This window comes from Micromesistius poutassou (genome assembly GCF_964030765.1).
Source record: "Micromesistius poutassou genome assembly, chromosome: 23".
In the NCBI taxonomy this organism is placed as follows: domain Eukaryota; kingdom Metazoa; phylum Chordata; class Actinopteri; order Gadiformes; family Gadidae; genus Micromesistius; species Micromesistius poutassou.
Window position 1 is genome coordinate 5,750,427 of NC_140293.1, and position 16,616 is coordinate 5,767,042.

The window sequence follows — 16,616 nt, forward strand, 5'->3', positions numbered from 1 at the left end:
CTATAACAAAACGCGGCAAAAAAAAGGAAAAGATTAAACAGGAAATCAAACCACTGACATCATCACTCTCTGTCTCTCTCTCTTTCATTACCTCTCTCTCATCTCTCTCTCCCTCTCCCTCACTCTCTCCCACCCTCCCTCCCTCTCTCTCTTCCTCCCTCTCTCCCTCCCTCTCTCGCAGTTCTGTGTTCTTGGCACTCTATGGCGTGTGCGTTATCGCGCGGGTCGGCGTACACGCTCGCCTCACACAGCGGCGGTCTGATCTGCGGCGCCAAGCACACAGCATCAAGAAGAATGTACACCGGGCAGTCATCAAATCCTGGGGAACGAGCCGCTCCCTGCTCCCAGCCGTAGTGGTCTTAACACACACACACACACACACACACACACACACTCCAGATTCGTTCCGCCGAAGAAAAAGGAGCAATCTCGCCGAGGAACAATGGTCTCGTAATTGCACACACACGTCGTGTTGTGACGCGAAATTAATCCGAGTCAATGTTTGCCAGTCCGGTCCGGGCTTTTGAAACTAGCCAATCAGGTTAATGGGTGTTGATGTAAATTGGCACGTCTGTGTTTATTCCTGTGAACGACTGCGTCTGGAAGGCTTCCTGCTCATAACGGAAACAAATAATCTCAGGTGCCTGGTCGTGAGCGGGCCACACGGCGTGTGTGTGCGTAAACGTGCGTGTCACGCCACACTTGGCCCTGTAATTATATCTGACAAACTTGACTCTGGAGTGAGAGACCCAGTGAGAACATCGCCTCTCTAGCTTGTTGAAGTTAAAAAGCGTTTGACCCCAGGGCTAAACAAACGATGAAAGCAATCAGATGATGCAAGTCAAAACTACGAATGCACCCACTGGCCTTGTTTAAAAAAATAAATGTGTTTATTTATTTGTCGTGTGCGTTGTTTAATCAAGGCCTCTCATGAATGGAGGAAGGACATGAGGAGGGGAGGGAGCAGAGTCGATACAGAGCTTGGTGTATTTCACTCTCTCTACACCATGAGTCACAGTCCCATCCTGTGGTGGTGCTGACGCTGCAGCTCCAGACGCGTCGTAAAACATCCCACATGAATCAGGGGGGGGCGGTGACAGGTAGCAGCAGCACCTCCACGAGATGTGGACCTCCACAACACACACACACACACACACACCCATCCCCATCCCCTCACATCATCCTCTTTGGTTCCCCCACATCGGACACCCCCTGCAGTGGCGGGCTGAAAGGTTAAGTGTCTCTATTTGTTTCCCTCTCCCACGGTGGTGTGTGTGTCGACAGGGGGGGGGGGGGGGGAGAGTAATGTTCAGGGGGGAGGGTGTGAGGGTGTGAGGGTGGGAGAGGTCAGGGGGGAGGGTCACCGAGCGTTACCTCAACGGGAGAGTGAAGCGTGAGTGAGCGTTTTCAGCGAGCATCACTAACAAACGGGGAAGTTTGCAGGTACATTTATATTTAGGGCTTTAATCCAAAGCGATTTACAACTGTTCACATTCACAAACCGACGGTGGAGTCCACCATAAAAGGCGGCATGCAGCTTGCGGGGAGCAGTCAGGGTGAGGCTTCTTGCTCAGGGACACCTCGACACTCCGGGAGGAGATGAGGATGGCGCCCCTGCTCTACCTTCTGAGCTGAACCGACCGAATGTACTAAAGGAAAAGTACATAGAAGAGTGAAAACATTCCCGTGGTTCAGGGGAGTAACGCCGAGTTCACGTTGAGCTTGAGTTGCATCACATGCCAAGGGACCTCTCGACGGTACAAATCTGCCGCAACAAAACCTCTCGCCTTTCGACCCAAACTCCAAGCAACGCCGGTGCAACAAGCTGCTAGCTTACGCTCACGCCGCAGCACATTCCGCCACAGTCGCGCGCCCCGGCTTTCATTGCTATTCTCCGGCGCAGGCGGCCAAATGGAGGCTGCGCCATGGAGACATGCGGCCAAGGGGATAGGGGGTCTATAGGTAAGCCCGGCCGCCCCATGATAAAGACATCAATCGCTCCGGCGCAGACGTAAAGGCTTTATCAATTCCCCTGCACGCGCGGTGGGAGGCTCGCCTGTGAAGGTTAAATATCCCCGGCTAACGAGAGTCAATACACCCCCAATTGATAACCGGCTTACAGCTGCATGCCATCTCCATGGAAACAATGATTTCACATCGCCCCGGCCACCCCGCGGAGAAACACCCTCTCTCTCTCTCTCTCTCTCCCTCGCTCGTCTCTCAGACTCTTTCTCTCTCTCTCTTAGACTCTTTCTCTCTCTCTTTCTCTCTCTCTGACTCTTTCTCTTTCTCTCTCTCTTAGACTCTTTCTCTCTCTCTTTCTCTCTCTCTCAGACTCTTTCTCTTTCTCTCTCTCTTAGACTCTTTCTCTCTCTCTTTCTCTCTCTCTCAGACTCTTTCTCTTTCTCTCTCTCTCAGACTCTCTCTTTCTCTCTCTTTCTCTCTCTCAGACTCTTTCTCTTTCTCTCTCTCTTTCTCTCTCTCAGACTCTCTCTTTCTCTCTCTCTCTCTTTCTCAGACTCTCTCTCTCTCTCTGTCTCCTAGTTTGTCTGTTTCCTCCGCAGTCCTGGTTTTTCTCTCAAGGGCACGGCGGCGAGGAGAAAGAGGAGGAAGAGGAGGGAGAGGGATGGGAGAGGAAAGGAAGTTCTGCGAGGCGAAGTAACCGTGATGGTGGCGGTGTGCTACAGTGTGTTCTCTCCCTCTCTCTCTCTCTCTCTCCCCCTCTCTCTCTCCCTCTGTGTGTCTGTGTGTCATGATTTATTCAACAGGACATTTTTCCAGGTCAAAGGGAATGTATTTTCGACAGCACGCTTGCTCTGCACTCTCTCTGTCGGTGGTCCAAATTAATTTATTCCCGACTCACCCCCCCCCCCCCCCCCCCCCGCCGCCTCTCTCTCCATCCACAGTCCACAGGTTTATATGCGGTGCCGAAATATACCGTGTAACCATGGCGATGATGAATGTGCGATGGTCGGCGTGTGCTTTTTTCGAGTGCGTCTTACTTCTGTGTCCGCGTCGTGTGCAGTGGCCTTGTTGGGATGTTTCTTATCGGGCGAAGGGGATGGTAAATGATAAAAAAGAATAATAATAAAAGTGGCCTCCATTTTAAGAAGTTTCATACAGGAACCCGGTGACCTAATATAGGCTGTCGTTTCCTTATCGCGACCCAGAATGTACACGCCGTACAGTATGTTGCTGCCGTGTGACCTCAGACGACAACAAAGCAGCTTACATCTCCTTTTCTAAAGGGTACATTCGCTGGGGATTCAATGGTTCACCCTTATAAAGCACACTGAATACGACCATAAAAAAGTTTAAAGGACAACCTTTGTAAGCAGAGTATCGTGCTGCTAATGCTTTCCTCAGTCATACTTGACGCCAACTACTACCCCACCCAAAGGATGTGTTTTCCAGCATCCTCTCAGGAATCCTTACAGCTGGCAGGGGAACTCTCAGTGAACTTCACAGACTAGTGTACTGGAAGTAACAGCCATCAAAAAATGATGAATCCAATGACAAAATCATTACAACCAAAAGATAAGGATGGGGGGGGTGGAGACCCAGGGGGGCGCAGGAAGAGAAGGACAGGGGAGAGGAGTGACAAAATGGGAGGAAAAACAGAAGGGAGTTGCGGTGAGACACTTGGCGGGGGGGGTCTCTTCTCTCTCTCTCTCGCTCTGAAAAGACCCGGGGCGGTACACTGGAGCGTGCTGGTGGGAGGTCAAAGGTCACACTAAAGAGCACCACTCTCACCTTGGACTGAGTCTCAACAGTCCATACAAAGCCAGAGCATTTATTGTTTGGCATGGAGGGGCTGTGCCGGTGGTACACGTGCTGGTGGGGTGGTGGTGGTGTATGGGGGACTCCGTCAGGTTCAACAGGGCATTAGCAGACAGCTGCTGGTGGCGGGTGGCGGTGGTGGTGGTGGCGGGGGTGGTGGAGGTGGTAAAGGTGGTGGCGGTGGTGGTGGTGGTGGTGGGGGTGGTGAAGGTGGTGGTGGGGGTGGTGGTGGTGGTGGTGGTGTACAGGGGCCTCCTTCAGGTTCAACAGGGCATTAGCAGACAGAGTAGGGGTGACATAGTGTGTGATTTGCAGATTGTGTCGCTGTGCCTTTAGAGAGGAGAGGAATGTAAGGAGGCTGAACTTCTCTTAGGTGTTTGCCAACTCCAAAACACACTACTACAGTATTTTACTTACAACTAGATGCATGCTGGATATAATGATCACCTTGGCTCGTTCCTGAACAACGTTATAAGCTCATACTGCAGACACATTGTGAAGGCGTATGTGACTCTGTCAGTGTTTCCAGAACAGCAGGTTGGACAGATGTGTAAATGGTTGTGCAAATGTAATCATGCACCAGTAAAAACACATGTTCATTATAGTGGAAAGGCATTCAGACTTCATTACAGTCAGTTGAAAAAGGCATATATGTTGAATATTAAGCCATTTGCTTTGAAAAGTAAACTTTGTGCTTGGCAGTTTGAAAGTGGTTAGAGTGTGACATTTGCTGCAGGAATGCGACAATTGTTTTTATTTTATATTATTACAATATATACTCTTCATTTGATCTATTTCTTGATCAACACGTGAAAGTCAAATGCAAGAATACCAGGTAATACAAAGTCAACTCAACTTCTCTCCACTCCATTCTACCGTGAACTCAAGAAAAGAACAGACTTTTTACACCCAATGAACCTGCTTAAAAATTGTAATAACTGCGACGTCTTGGCCTGGTACGGTTGATATAAATCCCCCAATTAAAAACGGGAAAACATGCAAGAATTACACAGAACATAAAGGTTCCCTAGCTCTCCACAGGAGAACTAATTTCTCCCCTTCGTTATCTCCACCCCTAGCCCCACACCCCCCACTACCCCCCCCCCCCCTTCTTAGCAACATCAAGCCGCATTTTGATTGCCCATCCTGAATAATAAACGCCCACTTGAAGACAAAAAGGGGGCCATTTTGGGTTAAGGGCAAAGACACTTCAGGTCTCTGAAGAGATGGGAGAGGGTCTCTAATTTCCCGCCCGAATCGACCACAGCGGTTATAAAAGGCCCTTAGGGGATCCAGACCCTTAGTATCCTTCCCCCGGCCGCCACACAAGACCATGTGGGTTGTGAGGGGCCAATGGCCTCTCAAACGAGCCATTGATTCCTGCAAGATGATATGTGGGAACCAATCAGAGTGGAGGGGATGTGGTGGGAAAAGAGGTGGTGGGCAGGAGGCTGGTTAGAGCTATATAGGGACCGTTCACAAGGAATTGGGCCACAAATTGTCAGGGGCCGTGTGCGAGAAGATCTCGGTAGAATGGGTGTTTAAGCTGTGAGGTTAAAAGAGGAGCTTTGACTGGTGTTGGTGTTTTACATTTAGGGCATTTAGCCTCTTCTTTCCAAAGCGACTTACAATAAGTACATTTGTCAGAAGGAGAAATAATATATTGTAACTTGTCGGTACAGTAAGGATGTTCATAGAACCAAGTGCCAAGCACTAACAATTGTTAGGTTAACCCATTCCCTGTGTACAACGAAGAGAGCTAGGATAAGATGCTACACAATGCTAAGTACTATTTTTAAGTGCCAGGACGTACAACATACAATAAGCGTGTAAGAGGGGTTTGGGAGGAGGTGGGGGAGTGGGGGGGGGGGGGGGGGGGTAAAGGATTGTTTAGTGGCCTGGCTATGTATCAATGTAGCTCCTTCTGTTGGTCATACATGAAGCTCTCTTTTGGTCATACAATGTCAATCAATTCAACATGACTTTGAACGGGGTACTTTTGTCTTTTTTTTTAATAGTATTTGAAAAGTTTGCAGGTATAGCAAAGACCGGGAATCTCTCTGTCTGGCCGGGGTCAAAGGTCAACGTCTCCCCAGTGGGGTGTTGGCATGAGAGACGGGTAACTGGTTGTCATGGGACACAGCCATAGCAACGTGTGGCCGCGTCCCTCGAACCGACCGCCGCGGCCACACGGTCACATGACAAGGGGACTCGATAACAAAACGATCGCTCCATCGCTGGACTCACTCGTGGGGGGGGCAGCCCCCCGGCGCCGGGGGGGCAGTCGGGCAGCATGACCGTCCGCTGCGGGGTGCTGCACTGGCACGAGGGGGAGGGGTCAGCCATGGTCGCGTTGGCGAGTATGTCGATCACCGATTGGTCGACTTGCGGAGTGAACCAATCGGATGACTGGGGAACGCACGGGAGATTTCTGTAAAGGAAACGTAGCAGAGAAATACTCTGAGATACATGGAGAAGTACTCGAGACATGTAGAAATACTCAGACGTGTACAAATGCTCAGACATGTGCAAATGCTCAGACATTTAGAAATACTCAGAAATACATGGAGAAACACTCAGGACATGGAGAAACACAAAATTAAGTTTCATTCACACTTTGTAAACACCAAGAAAGAGTTTATTTCATGGATATTAGCACTGAATAATTGAAGGCCATCTTCTTTAGTCTGTTCTGTAAATAAGCGCGGCCGTGTGCAACAGTTGTTTACAGCTTGTTTATTAGCCCATGCAATTAATTTAGAAAATGTTTGTTTGTGCCGTTGTTAAAATAAGCATCTGAATGATTCTGCTTCCCCGGCCATTTTGGTTGCGATGATTGCGTTTCGTACACGGGGCGGAGGAAAGCTGCTTATTGATCACCATGCAAAGATCAGGGTGGGCGCCTGGAGAAACAGGAAAAATAAACGCCACGGCGATGCTAATTACCTATTGATCATTTCTGGTTTGGGGAGAAATTGGATTGCAAAAAGTATTCACCGCGCTTTTATTTTGTACCAAAAATCCCATGCTGGGGCTTTTAGTGTGGAAAAAGAGGTCGCCTGCAGTCTGATACATAACCACACACTTTATCTCAGGGCACAGTGGGAGAAATCTGACGTTACACATGCACCAAGCTGAACTCTTATATGTGTGTGCTTGCAACTACATGGATATATTGGCTTTTTGTGTTTTTATGGACAGCATGGTGGCGACAGGCAGGAAAGTGGGTACGAAGAGAGAGGGAATGACATGCAGCATAGGAAGGAACCTGGGGTTGCTGCAAAGCATGCTGGGTATCATGGAGAGCGCATTAGCGGATGAGGTAGGTAGCACTCACGGTATCGGGTTTCCAGGCATGCAGCGAGTTCCGAATCCAGGGCTGCTCACCAGGGAATCCACTATCCGATCGGCCACCAAGTTATTTTTCATGTCCTTACTGTAAAACATGGTACGCAGACAGAAAGTACAAATAAAGTCACAATGTGTCACACTTCAACTAGCTTTGTGTATTCAATTAACCTGTATATATCTGTGGTCAATGCTAATTGACATTGCTAAGTGATTCCAATAATTGTATAAAATAAAATAAAATCCTGAAACTAATACATTCTACAGATACACGATGCTGGCCAGCCCGTACCTCTCTCTTTGTTTACATGAATCGAACCACTGACCCTCTCAAAACCCCACTCTCGCCAAGCTAGTTCACGTCACTAAGTAGCACAGCCAGTTAGAGCGGACAGGACTCCGCTATTGACTTTCTGGATTCTGAAAGTCTCCCGCCTGCACACTGGAAAGGGGCTCAATCTTACACATTGCGGCTTTAACGTCTAAAAATCAACATTTAGATTAAATGATGTCAAACGAAAAAAACGAATGCGATGGATCGAGAGAGAACAAAGTCAACCCACAACAAAAAACACAATGATTTTAACATCACAGCATCGTGACTCGGCTAAGTGGAGCCCAGGGAGCCCGGCCCAAGTCGGGGATGCAGACGCTAATGTGCGGCGCCAATCGATCGGCGCGCAGGTGGCGACGCGCACTCGGAAATTAGAGCAGATGAGGAGAACATTACGGCGGGATCCATCCCGACATTAACGAGACGCCGCGAGGAAGGAAATGAGATACTGACAGCGCTCGTGTTGGGGGGGGGGGGGGGGGGGGGGGGGAGCGGAGGGCCTGAATACTCGACAGCGATTGATCGAGAACATTGAGTTTTGGGGGGGGGGTGGGGGGGGAAATCGTTGCACAGTTGCCACGTGAACCCGCAGCATGCGATTGACGAGCGGCACTACACAAACCCCCGACTTCCTTCCGGAACATTAAGTCCGGAATCGTCTCTCAACATGCGACGATCCTGTGCGTCTGTTTCCGGGGGTTTCCAGGACGATGGCTCAGCCTCTCGCTCTCTCTTTTTTCCTCTTTTCTCCCATGACGGATCTCGAACGCACACACACACACACACACACACACACACACACAACACCAACCGTCTTTTTTGCTCACAGTCATCAACTCACCGCCGTTTCTAATTCCACTCCCCATTACACACACACACACACACACACACACACACACAGACTCTTTTATTATAAGGACACTTTGGGCTGGTCCAGTGTGTCCTAATGACCACGATGATGGCTTCACAGCAGCACTGGCCGTGCTCCAGGCCACCCCTGGGATTAATACCCCCTGTTCGCTGGCGGCCTCATTTAGAGGCTGGTCCATGAAGGTCAGATGGTTTGGTCTCTCTGCCACCAGAGCCAGCAATTAAGGTACACCACCCCCACCACCACCACCACCGCCGCCGCCGCCACCGCCAACCCCCTATGATTGTAAAAATGGATTATGTGCAGCCATCTGCTTTGCCATTAACAATGGCTGGATCGCCATGTAACGCGCAGGGTGATAAAACTATTGGACGGGTGAGAAAGTGAGCGCTCCTGTATAAACACAGCGCGGGCTGGAACTAATCAGTGGCTCATCTAGCCGGGGATGAGGCCATCTTAAAAAGGGGGGGAAAACGCACCGGGATGGAACCGGAGCCAAGCGTTAACGAGAGACCGTTAAACGTAGTCCCTTAAAAAGAAGTTGATACCCTAAGAAAGGCTGGAATGACCCAAGAGTCATTGTGGTGAAAGATACCTGGTGTGTTAATAACCGGTTTGTAAATTGTATTTTAATCGTCGGTTGGTCGTCGTTAAATTTGGTATAATTGGTAGAACGAGAGGGGTAAAGAAATTATAATAAAAGTATTCCAGGGACGCGACCACTGCATCAGCGGGCTGTGATTGCCATGACGACATTCAGTTGCTGCCACCGTTTCATCATTGGACATTTTCAGGGGTTTTATTTATTTTCCATGAATGTGCGGACAAGAAATAAAATGTATTAAGTGCTCGGCCGGTCAAGCGAGTTCTAACGACAAAGGAAATCACTAGGTGCGCACGAAGGACACAACCTTGAGTGAAAAACAGGAAAGCGAGTAGGAAGGTAATAACCTTGAGTAAAATACTGAAAAGAGAGCGGGAAATAAATCACCTTGACCGAAAAAGGTCAAAGGACTTTTCAAGTACTTCATATTCAAGAATGAAAAACCCAGTCATTCACAGAGTTTCGGAAAAAGAGATTAAAATCGTTTGATGGCCAAAGTAGCCGGGGCGCAGACGTGATTCACCCACAAAAATAATCGCGAAAATAACCTTAAACATACCGCATAAGGCAGGCTTTTGTTGACCAGATGACCTTACTACAGCAAGTAATCTAGCCTATAATCTTTAATAACGGAATCTTTGAATAGTGGAATACTTTTGACCTTCTGAAGACAGAAGGTCAAAAGTATTCCACTATTCAAAGCTGCCTTCTTCAGAAGGTCAAAACTATTCAAAGCAGTGGTCTGTTTCTGTACAGGTTCTGCTGTACAGAAAAAGCACTGGTGTGTCTCTGTACATAGTTTCCATGACACTATGGCCCATATTTTTCAGGACAAAAGAAAAAAACAATGATAAAAAATGTGCTGTTTGAGTTCCCTCAGATCAATTTCATGATCTGAGAAAAGGAACTGTTGTTTTTTTCAGGCGTATTCCGCATTATTTTTTCTTAGAGCAAACTTTTGCAAAGGCCCCATCGCTCGGCGGGTACGCATCGCCCGGGATTGATGTGTTCCACCGAAATGATGTCTTCCAGGTACACACCGTCGTGGAATAGCAATGAGTCCACCGCCGGTGAACTCAATACGCCTCCACTGTAGGTGGAGAGTGTGCGGTTGACAGCCTCTTTGTCACTTCAGGCATCCGAATTGTATTCGGGGTCTCCGCGCGAATATACAGACATAAAATATTTGTCTGTACTCTCGCAGTGTTTTCTGTTCTTTTGAGGAAACAGAAAAAAAAAAAAAAAAGATGCAAAACACAACGATGCAATTTCAGGCTACGAAGGGTTTTCTCGTTTCTTTATCGACCGCCGCGGCTCTTCAAACTTCCTTATACGCCCGGCGTTAATACAGACGGATGCTGCTGCAGATGCACACGTACGTACGCGCGCGTGGGCGGCATCTCCAGCCTCACCGAGGGGGACCAGCGGGACGCGGATGAAGCAGTCATGCGGTGTTAATAAATTACAGCTTGACGTCTTCAAAGTGCACTTCTTCAAAGGGGGACGGCAGCAAGAGGTAGACAAACCTGGATGGTTGCAGAGCAATCTTGGAATAGTGGAGGGAAAATAATAAAATAAATAAAGATGAAGACGCCGCCGCCATTATACTTTAATGGTTTGGTTGGCTAGGCGATAATGCCTATTAGACGCACAACAGTATAATTCTTTAAGAAGTGTGTGCCGGTGAGCCCCCGACTTTGAGCTTCTGCGTGTGTCACGTGACAACAAAGGCTTGTCTTCCCACCCTGCTTTTGCATCTGAATGCCACAGCTGGTTATAAAAACACGCAACATAACGTCGTCCTTTGTGTGCGGTGCCAACTGGGGAGATTGGATCAGAGTGTTCGTAGTGTGCTGGCAAGGAAACAGCACGAGAAAGAGTTCATTAAATAGAATTACAGTGGATTACGCGGACTTGAATGAGTACACGTCACAGGGGAGCGTGACCAATGCTCGCCAAATTGAATGTCCGATATCATATTTAATGCTAGGAGAATACGAACATGAAGGACTTCAGCAGAGGAAACGAAAAAAGGATTATGGACTTTATTTTTGTATTTCATTTGTCTTTGTTCATTCCGTTTTGTTTTTTTCATGCGTTTCTTATTCATTCTTCAAAGCTGACTCGTTCACCAGTACTTGGTGGGGATCAGATTGACCCTGGAGAGACAAAATAAAAACGATAGCAAAGTAAAACGTTAAGCATCCGCTCTCGTTGCCGCTCGTGGGAGTTTACAAGGTCGACGACGGAAGTGCTTCAAACCAGGGGAATCAAAAAAGACACGGCTCCGCCAGAGCCTAATGCACTGACCTAATGCACTGAAATCAGCCATGCAGCATCGGTACGCCGTCCCATGATGCTTTGCGGGCACGTCCACCACACAACGTGTGGGTGGGGGGGGGGGGGTTGGGGGGGGGGGGGGGGGTTACCTGAAGAAGGTGGTCTGCATTCCGTACATCCAGGGCTGCAGCTCCAGCCTGGGGTACTCGGAGAACGGCGGGGCGATCAGGGAGAAGACGAGGCACATGCACACAAAGACCACCGGCATGACCACCTGGGGAGATAAAAGGGGGAGATGTAAATTACATTTCAAACTCCATACGGGGAAACATAAAACAGACAGGGTGCGTTTGAAGTGCGGAATTTATTCAGCACTCTTCCAGCGTTGACTGTTGTTGTGGGAATAAAATCCCACCATATGATACTTATACAAGAGGTTAGAATAATGTATGATACGATTGAAAGTAAATCGGATCGTAAGGATCGTAAGGATCGTAAAGCGAACCACGAGGAAAGTACATTTGAATCAAAAATATGAACTACGTTTAAAATATGTGGTTAAACACATTCCGTTCTTCTCATTGTTTCACATTGTTCTCAAACTCCCACGTAACAACTCCAACACTGTGTCTGCCCGCACCAGGCTTCTCATTGGTCACATATCCCTGTGTCTCCACAGACCAGGCTTCTCATTGGTCACATATCCCTGTCTCTCCACAGACAAGGCTTCTCATTGGTCACATATCCCTGTGTCTCCACAGACCAGGCTTCTCATTGGTCACATATCCCTGTGTCTCCCCACACCAGGGTTCTCATTGGCTCCTAGGAGTGTCAGAATCAGAAGACCCGGGGGAATTCCGTGTAACGTCGTAAAGTCCGAAGCCAGTTTCTCCTCGATTCAGTAAATGTCGGCTGTGTACTTCATTTGCGAGGATGATTTTAATTTGACAGTCAATTTCGGCCTTTTGGGACAAGATGTCGTTTTATGTGAATTTTCTCAGCCAGCACCGGAATAAAAACGTCTCACTAGCACGTAGGCTACAAGTGACGTTGTTATGGCGTGTTTCTTTAACAACACAGACCCACAATCAAACATATCGCCTGTTTCAACTCACCACCACCTGACTCGCATTATAAAATGATTACTAGTAATCATATTATTGGCAAGGGTGTGCCTCGCGTGTGTGTGTGTCTGGGCGCATACAACGCACAATCAATGCGGGGAGCAGAGTGGGAGGCGTGGCAACACCCGGTGTGGTGTCGATGACACAATTTGTGCGCGCCGTGGGCCCACTTCACCGATGTGTGTGTGTGTGTGTGTGTGCAGCAAACAGACTGACGCAACTGAGCATGCGAACGTACACATTAATATGCACACTGGCAGCGGGTTGTTTGTCTGTTGTGCGTGCATTATGAGTTTGATTAAACACTTCCAAAACGCCTGCTCCCTCCGCCGCCCCCCCGGTCAAGACAATCAGCCGTAATTAATTTCCCCACTATTTTCTCTCGTTCTATTCAGCTATTTATTTACTTTCCGCCCCGAGGCCTGCTCCGTCTCACGCCACGCACACAAACACACCGAGCGTCCAAACCTCACTGCCACCCTGGGCTGAACACACACACACACCCAAGTGTGTTCACACACACACACACACACACACACTCACACACACACACACACACACACACACACACAACTTTTATCCGTCAAAGCGGGCTTTGTTTCTTTGTCAGAGCTGACAAAAAGGGACAATAAAAAAGGTCATGTGTTGGAATGCGTGCAAAAAATATCACTAGCATGTTAGAGAGGGCGTGTGTGTGCGTGCGTGCGTGCGTGTGTGTGCCGGGGGGTTGTCTAGTCTACACTCTTGATAATTGCGGGTGCCGCAATTTCCAAGGGGAGAGGGCAGATTCGCAGACCGCCAAAATTGTCAAATTTGTCGCATAGAGGCGGTGGGAATGAAAACAAGTTTGGCAGAAGGATAAAGACACAGTGATGAGACACAGAGCCTAAACACACACATACAGACGTGCACAGACAGCCTCTCCCTCTGCCTCATCTCTGCCCATCTTTCCCTGTCCTTCTCTTCCCCCTCCACTCTCTCTCCCTAATTTCCTCTACCCCTCTCTCTATCAATATTCACCTCTTTTTCTCTGGCTCAAGTTTTCCCTCTCTTTTTTCCCTCTGCTCTTTCTCCCTCAATCACTCTCTCTAGCTCATTCACTCTCTCTCTCCATCTTCCCATCTCTCTCTCTGTCAGTCCCTCTCTCTTCATCTTCCCCTCTCTCACCATCTTCCCCTCTCTCCAACGTTGCCTCTGCTCTCTCTCTCCCTCGTTCACTCAGGGGTGATTCCAGGACTTTTTAAATTAGGCGGCAAAGGGGGACGGGGGGGGAAGGGGGGTTGGGGGACGGTACCAAGAACAAGTCAGGGGGGGCCTGTGGGAAATCAGACAATTTCTAGCAAATAAATACAGCTTTGAAAATTGGCTCAGAAAACATGGGGCTGTTTTTCCAGGCTCTCTGTGTGCCCTGTGGCCTGACGCAGGTGGTAATACATGAAGGGTGGTACTGCGCAACAACATGAAAACCGGTTGTATTGACTAACTGTTTTGCATGGATAGGACAACACAATATTTCGTTCTACTCAATAAAAACATTAGATAGGCATTCATTGTTCATTTAACAGTAATGTGTTATTTCCAAGACCAACATTGCAGTGTGTGTGTGTGTGTGTGTGTGTGTGTGTGTGTATCTCAGTGTGTGTGTGTGTGTGTGTGTGTGTGTGTTTGTACGTGTGTGTGCGTGTGTGTGTGCACGCATGCATGTGTGTATGTGTGCGAGCTTGCATGTCCGTGTGTCTTCCATATTCCATACTCCATATTCTGTGCCTGTTAACTGCAGAGTCCCACAGAGTCGGCTATACTCTGTCTCAGCACCGCTGTGTTCTGCTGTCTTTGTGCCGGCAACTCAATAGTCTCGCGCAAGACCCGTCGATATCTAGGTGCTTTCCTCCACCATCGGCTGAGCACTCCTAGGTCACTTCATCTCTCATCAGCCCTGGTTGTTCCTGGGTGATTTCTGATCAATTCAGGGTGGAAAAAGCCAAAGGCAGCTCGCTTACAGAAAATTGCAACAGCAATTTTGCCCAACTGGAGGACTTCATGCAACACCTCTTTGAAAGGCTCCAGAAACACGGTGAACTCTGACAGGCCGGTCAGCCACCACGTTCCTTCTTTCCTTTAACTCTCCGAAACCTTTCGGCTCGCTGCAGCTCCTGCCTCAGATCATCTACGTTCCGTCTCGTCGATCTCTTGGAACCGGAAAAAAAAAAGAGTTGACTCTTCTACAAAGCTGGAGCAGCTGGGATTGAGTGCTTGAATCCGGGCTTGGATGAGTGTTTCCAAACCTCCCCAATTTTGGAGTCAAGGATTGGGTAGAATATGTTCTTTGTAAAAACCCATCCTTGACACCTCGGTCCCCTCCTATGCCGGTCGACCGCCGATGCTATTACAGATCCTCCTCTTTCAGTGCTGATCGATGCTCTCTCCGGCGCTCATAGAAATACGACTCCTTTCTGTAATTCTGACATGTGTCCTGGAGTGCTCCAGTAAGCTGCGTGGCTCGCGCCGGGTCGAGTGACGGTGATTGAAGCGCATCAGACAGAAGCACTGGTGTCACCTGGCACTTTGCACGGTGTTGAAAGCTAAGTCAATTGGGGGGGGCCTCTGCGGACCTGTCTCCGGCTTCTCCCATCAGCGGTATCTCCAAGGACACAGGTGCGTCCGTCCATCATATCGCGGCAGGCAAAGTGCCCCAAAGACGGCATGGCCGTCTTGTGCTGCTAAGCCTCTGAAGCTCTGTCTGGGGTGACCTCGGCATGATTTCGCAGTGAATTTCTAGCCATTAGTGGTGAACGGACAACCTCAACATAAAGAGAGCTTCTGAAGCACAGAGAGGAAATGTGACGCTGGGTACTGACTTGACAGTATCGACGAGTTCCGAGTTCAGGCGATGTGCGTTGCAGCGCACATAGACGGCGTGTTTTTTTGCGAATGCCTTCATGCGTGCAGAAACAGTGATATATTTACCCGCTCATTACGGACACTCCCTGTCATATCTCTGGTCTACAAGATTGCTTTTGTACTCCAGAAACCAATCATATCCATCCACACGATTGATGATATTCTCCCGTCTAAATGATCAGCTTCTCAAATAATTTTTTAACAATATCACAGCACCGGTGAAATGTGTGTTTTTTCTGAACGCCTCGCTTTCCGACAAACACTCAAAGATTGATCTGAGTGCAGGCTGACTTGTTTATGGAGCCTTTCCGTGGGACATTTCACACATCACTCTCAGGTCATGTTCAGCTCTTTGTTCCAATAATGTCAGAAAGTTATCCCGCTATGGTCAGACTCCTTCTGACTCATGATGGCCTCTTTTGAGGGGACTTTGAGTGTAGCTGTGAGCAGGGGAACATCTGCCATGGTTTTTGATATAGTTCTCTAGATATCTCTTTGATATATATTCCCTTTCAGTCTCTCTCCATTGATTTCCACCAAGAAGTGTTTCCCACAGCCTCTCGCTTGCATTCAGACCTTGCCAACATGGCATTTCCACGGCGAACTGATTCGTGATGCATTGCAAAGCCATCATCCTTATATGGGGCCTTTTCAAGTTTGCAAAACCAGATTAAAGTGAAGGCCGATCGAGGAGTGGAGGGGAGAAAATAAAGTCTGCATGCAAAACAACGGGCCAAGTACGGAGCTTGTCCTTGCGGTTTTCTTGGCAACATCCTCAAGTAAAAATCTTCAATTGACAATTATTAATCCACTAAAGATTAGTCCCTGTTACTTCATAATCAACTGTGTTCTTAGTGAAATGGTCGATAACACTAGATGATTGCATTTGTCAACAGATCTTGTGGTCAATGAGGAATAGCAAATTCTGATCCAGATGGAACCGGATGATGTTCTCTGTCCCCGTCTCCCTCTGAACCTGAAACTCCTGTGCTGTGAAGGCACCTCTGAGACTGTGTCTCTTCTCCCTCAGAGATTTGGTGGGACCTTTCATGACTGTGTACATCTAGAGCATGAATCGGACAGCACGGTCGGTAGGTTTAAAGTGGGAAGTGCTATCTGGTGAACTGGCTGTGAACAGGCAGTAAACGCATGATAGGCTCATGTTCTGACGTGCACCTGTTGCTGCAGATAGATGTCTGCTGGTGTAGCCCTCATAGGCCCTCTAAGGGTGGCTCTCCCATGTGCTGGCAGGTCCATGGCTGCCGGCCTTATGGCTCTGACCTGCAATGCATATGTGTCTCTGACATGTTTTTTCATGACAAAATCTGTCCCCATTTTTTACACAAAAATCTCCCTTAAAAATACATCCACAGC

General features: G+C 48.4%; 1 protein-coding gene across 1 annotated transcript in view; it reads right to left on the minus strand.

The window, feature by feature from the left end:
* LOC311368740 (phospholipid-transporting ATPase ABCA1) overlaps positions 1-16,616 on the minus strand; it is a gene marked incomplete at both ends in the record, with an annotated part of 125,842 nt that overhangs the window by 56,551 nt on the left and 52,675 nt on the right. Inside the window, 3 exons of the mRNA XM_084487525.1 lie at positions 6,028-6,211; positions 7,118-7,216; positions 11,367-11,491. Coding sequence (XP_084343651.1) covers positions 6,028-6,211; positions 7,118-7,216; positions 11,367-11,491 — 408 coding nt within the window. The remainder of the gene's footprint in view (positions 1-6,027; positions 6,212-7,117; positions 7,217-11,366; positions 11,492-16,616) is intronic.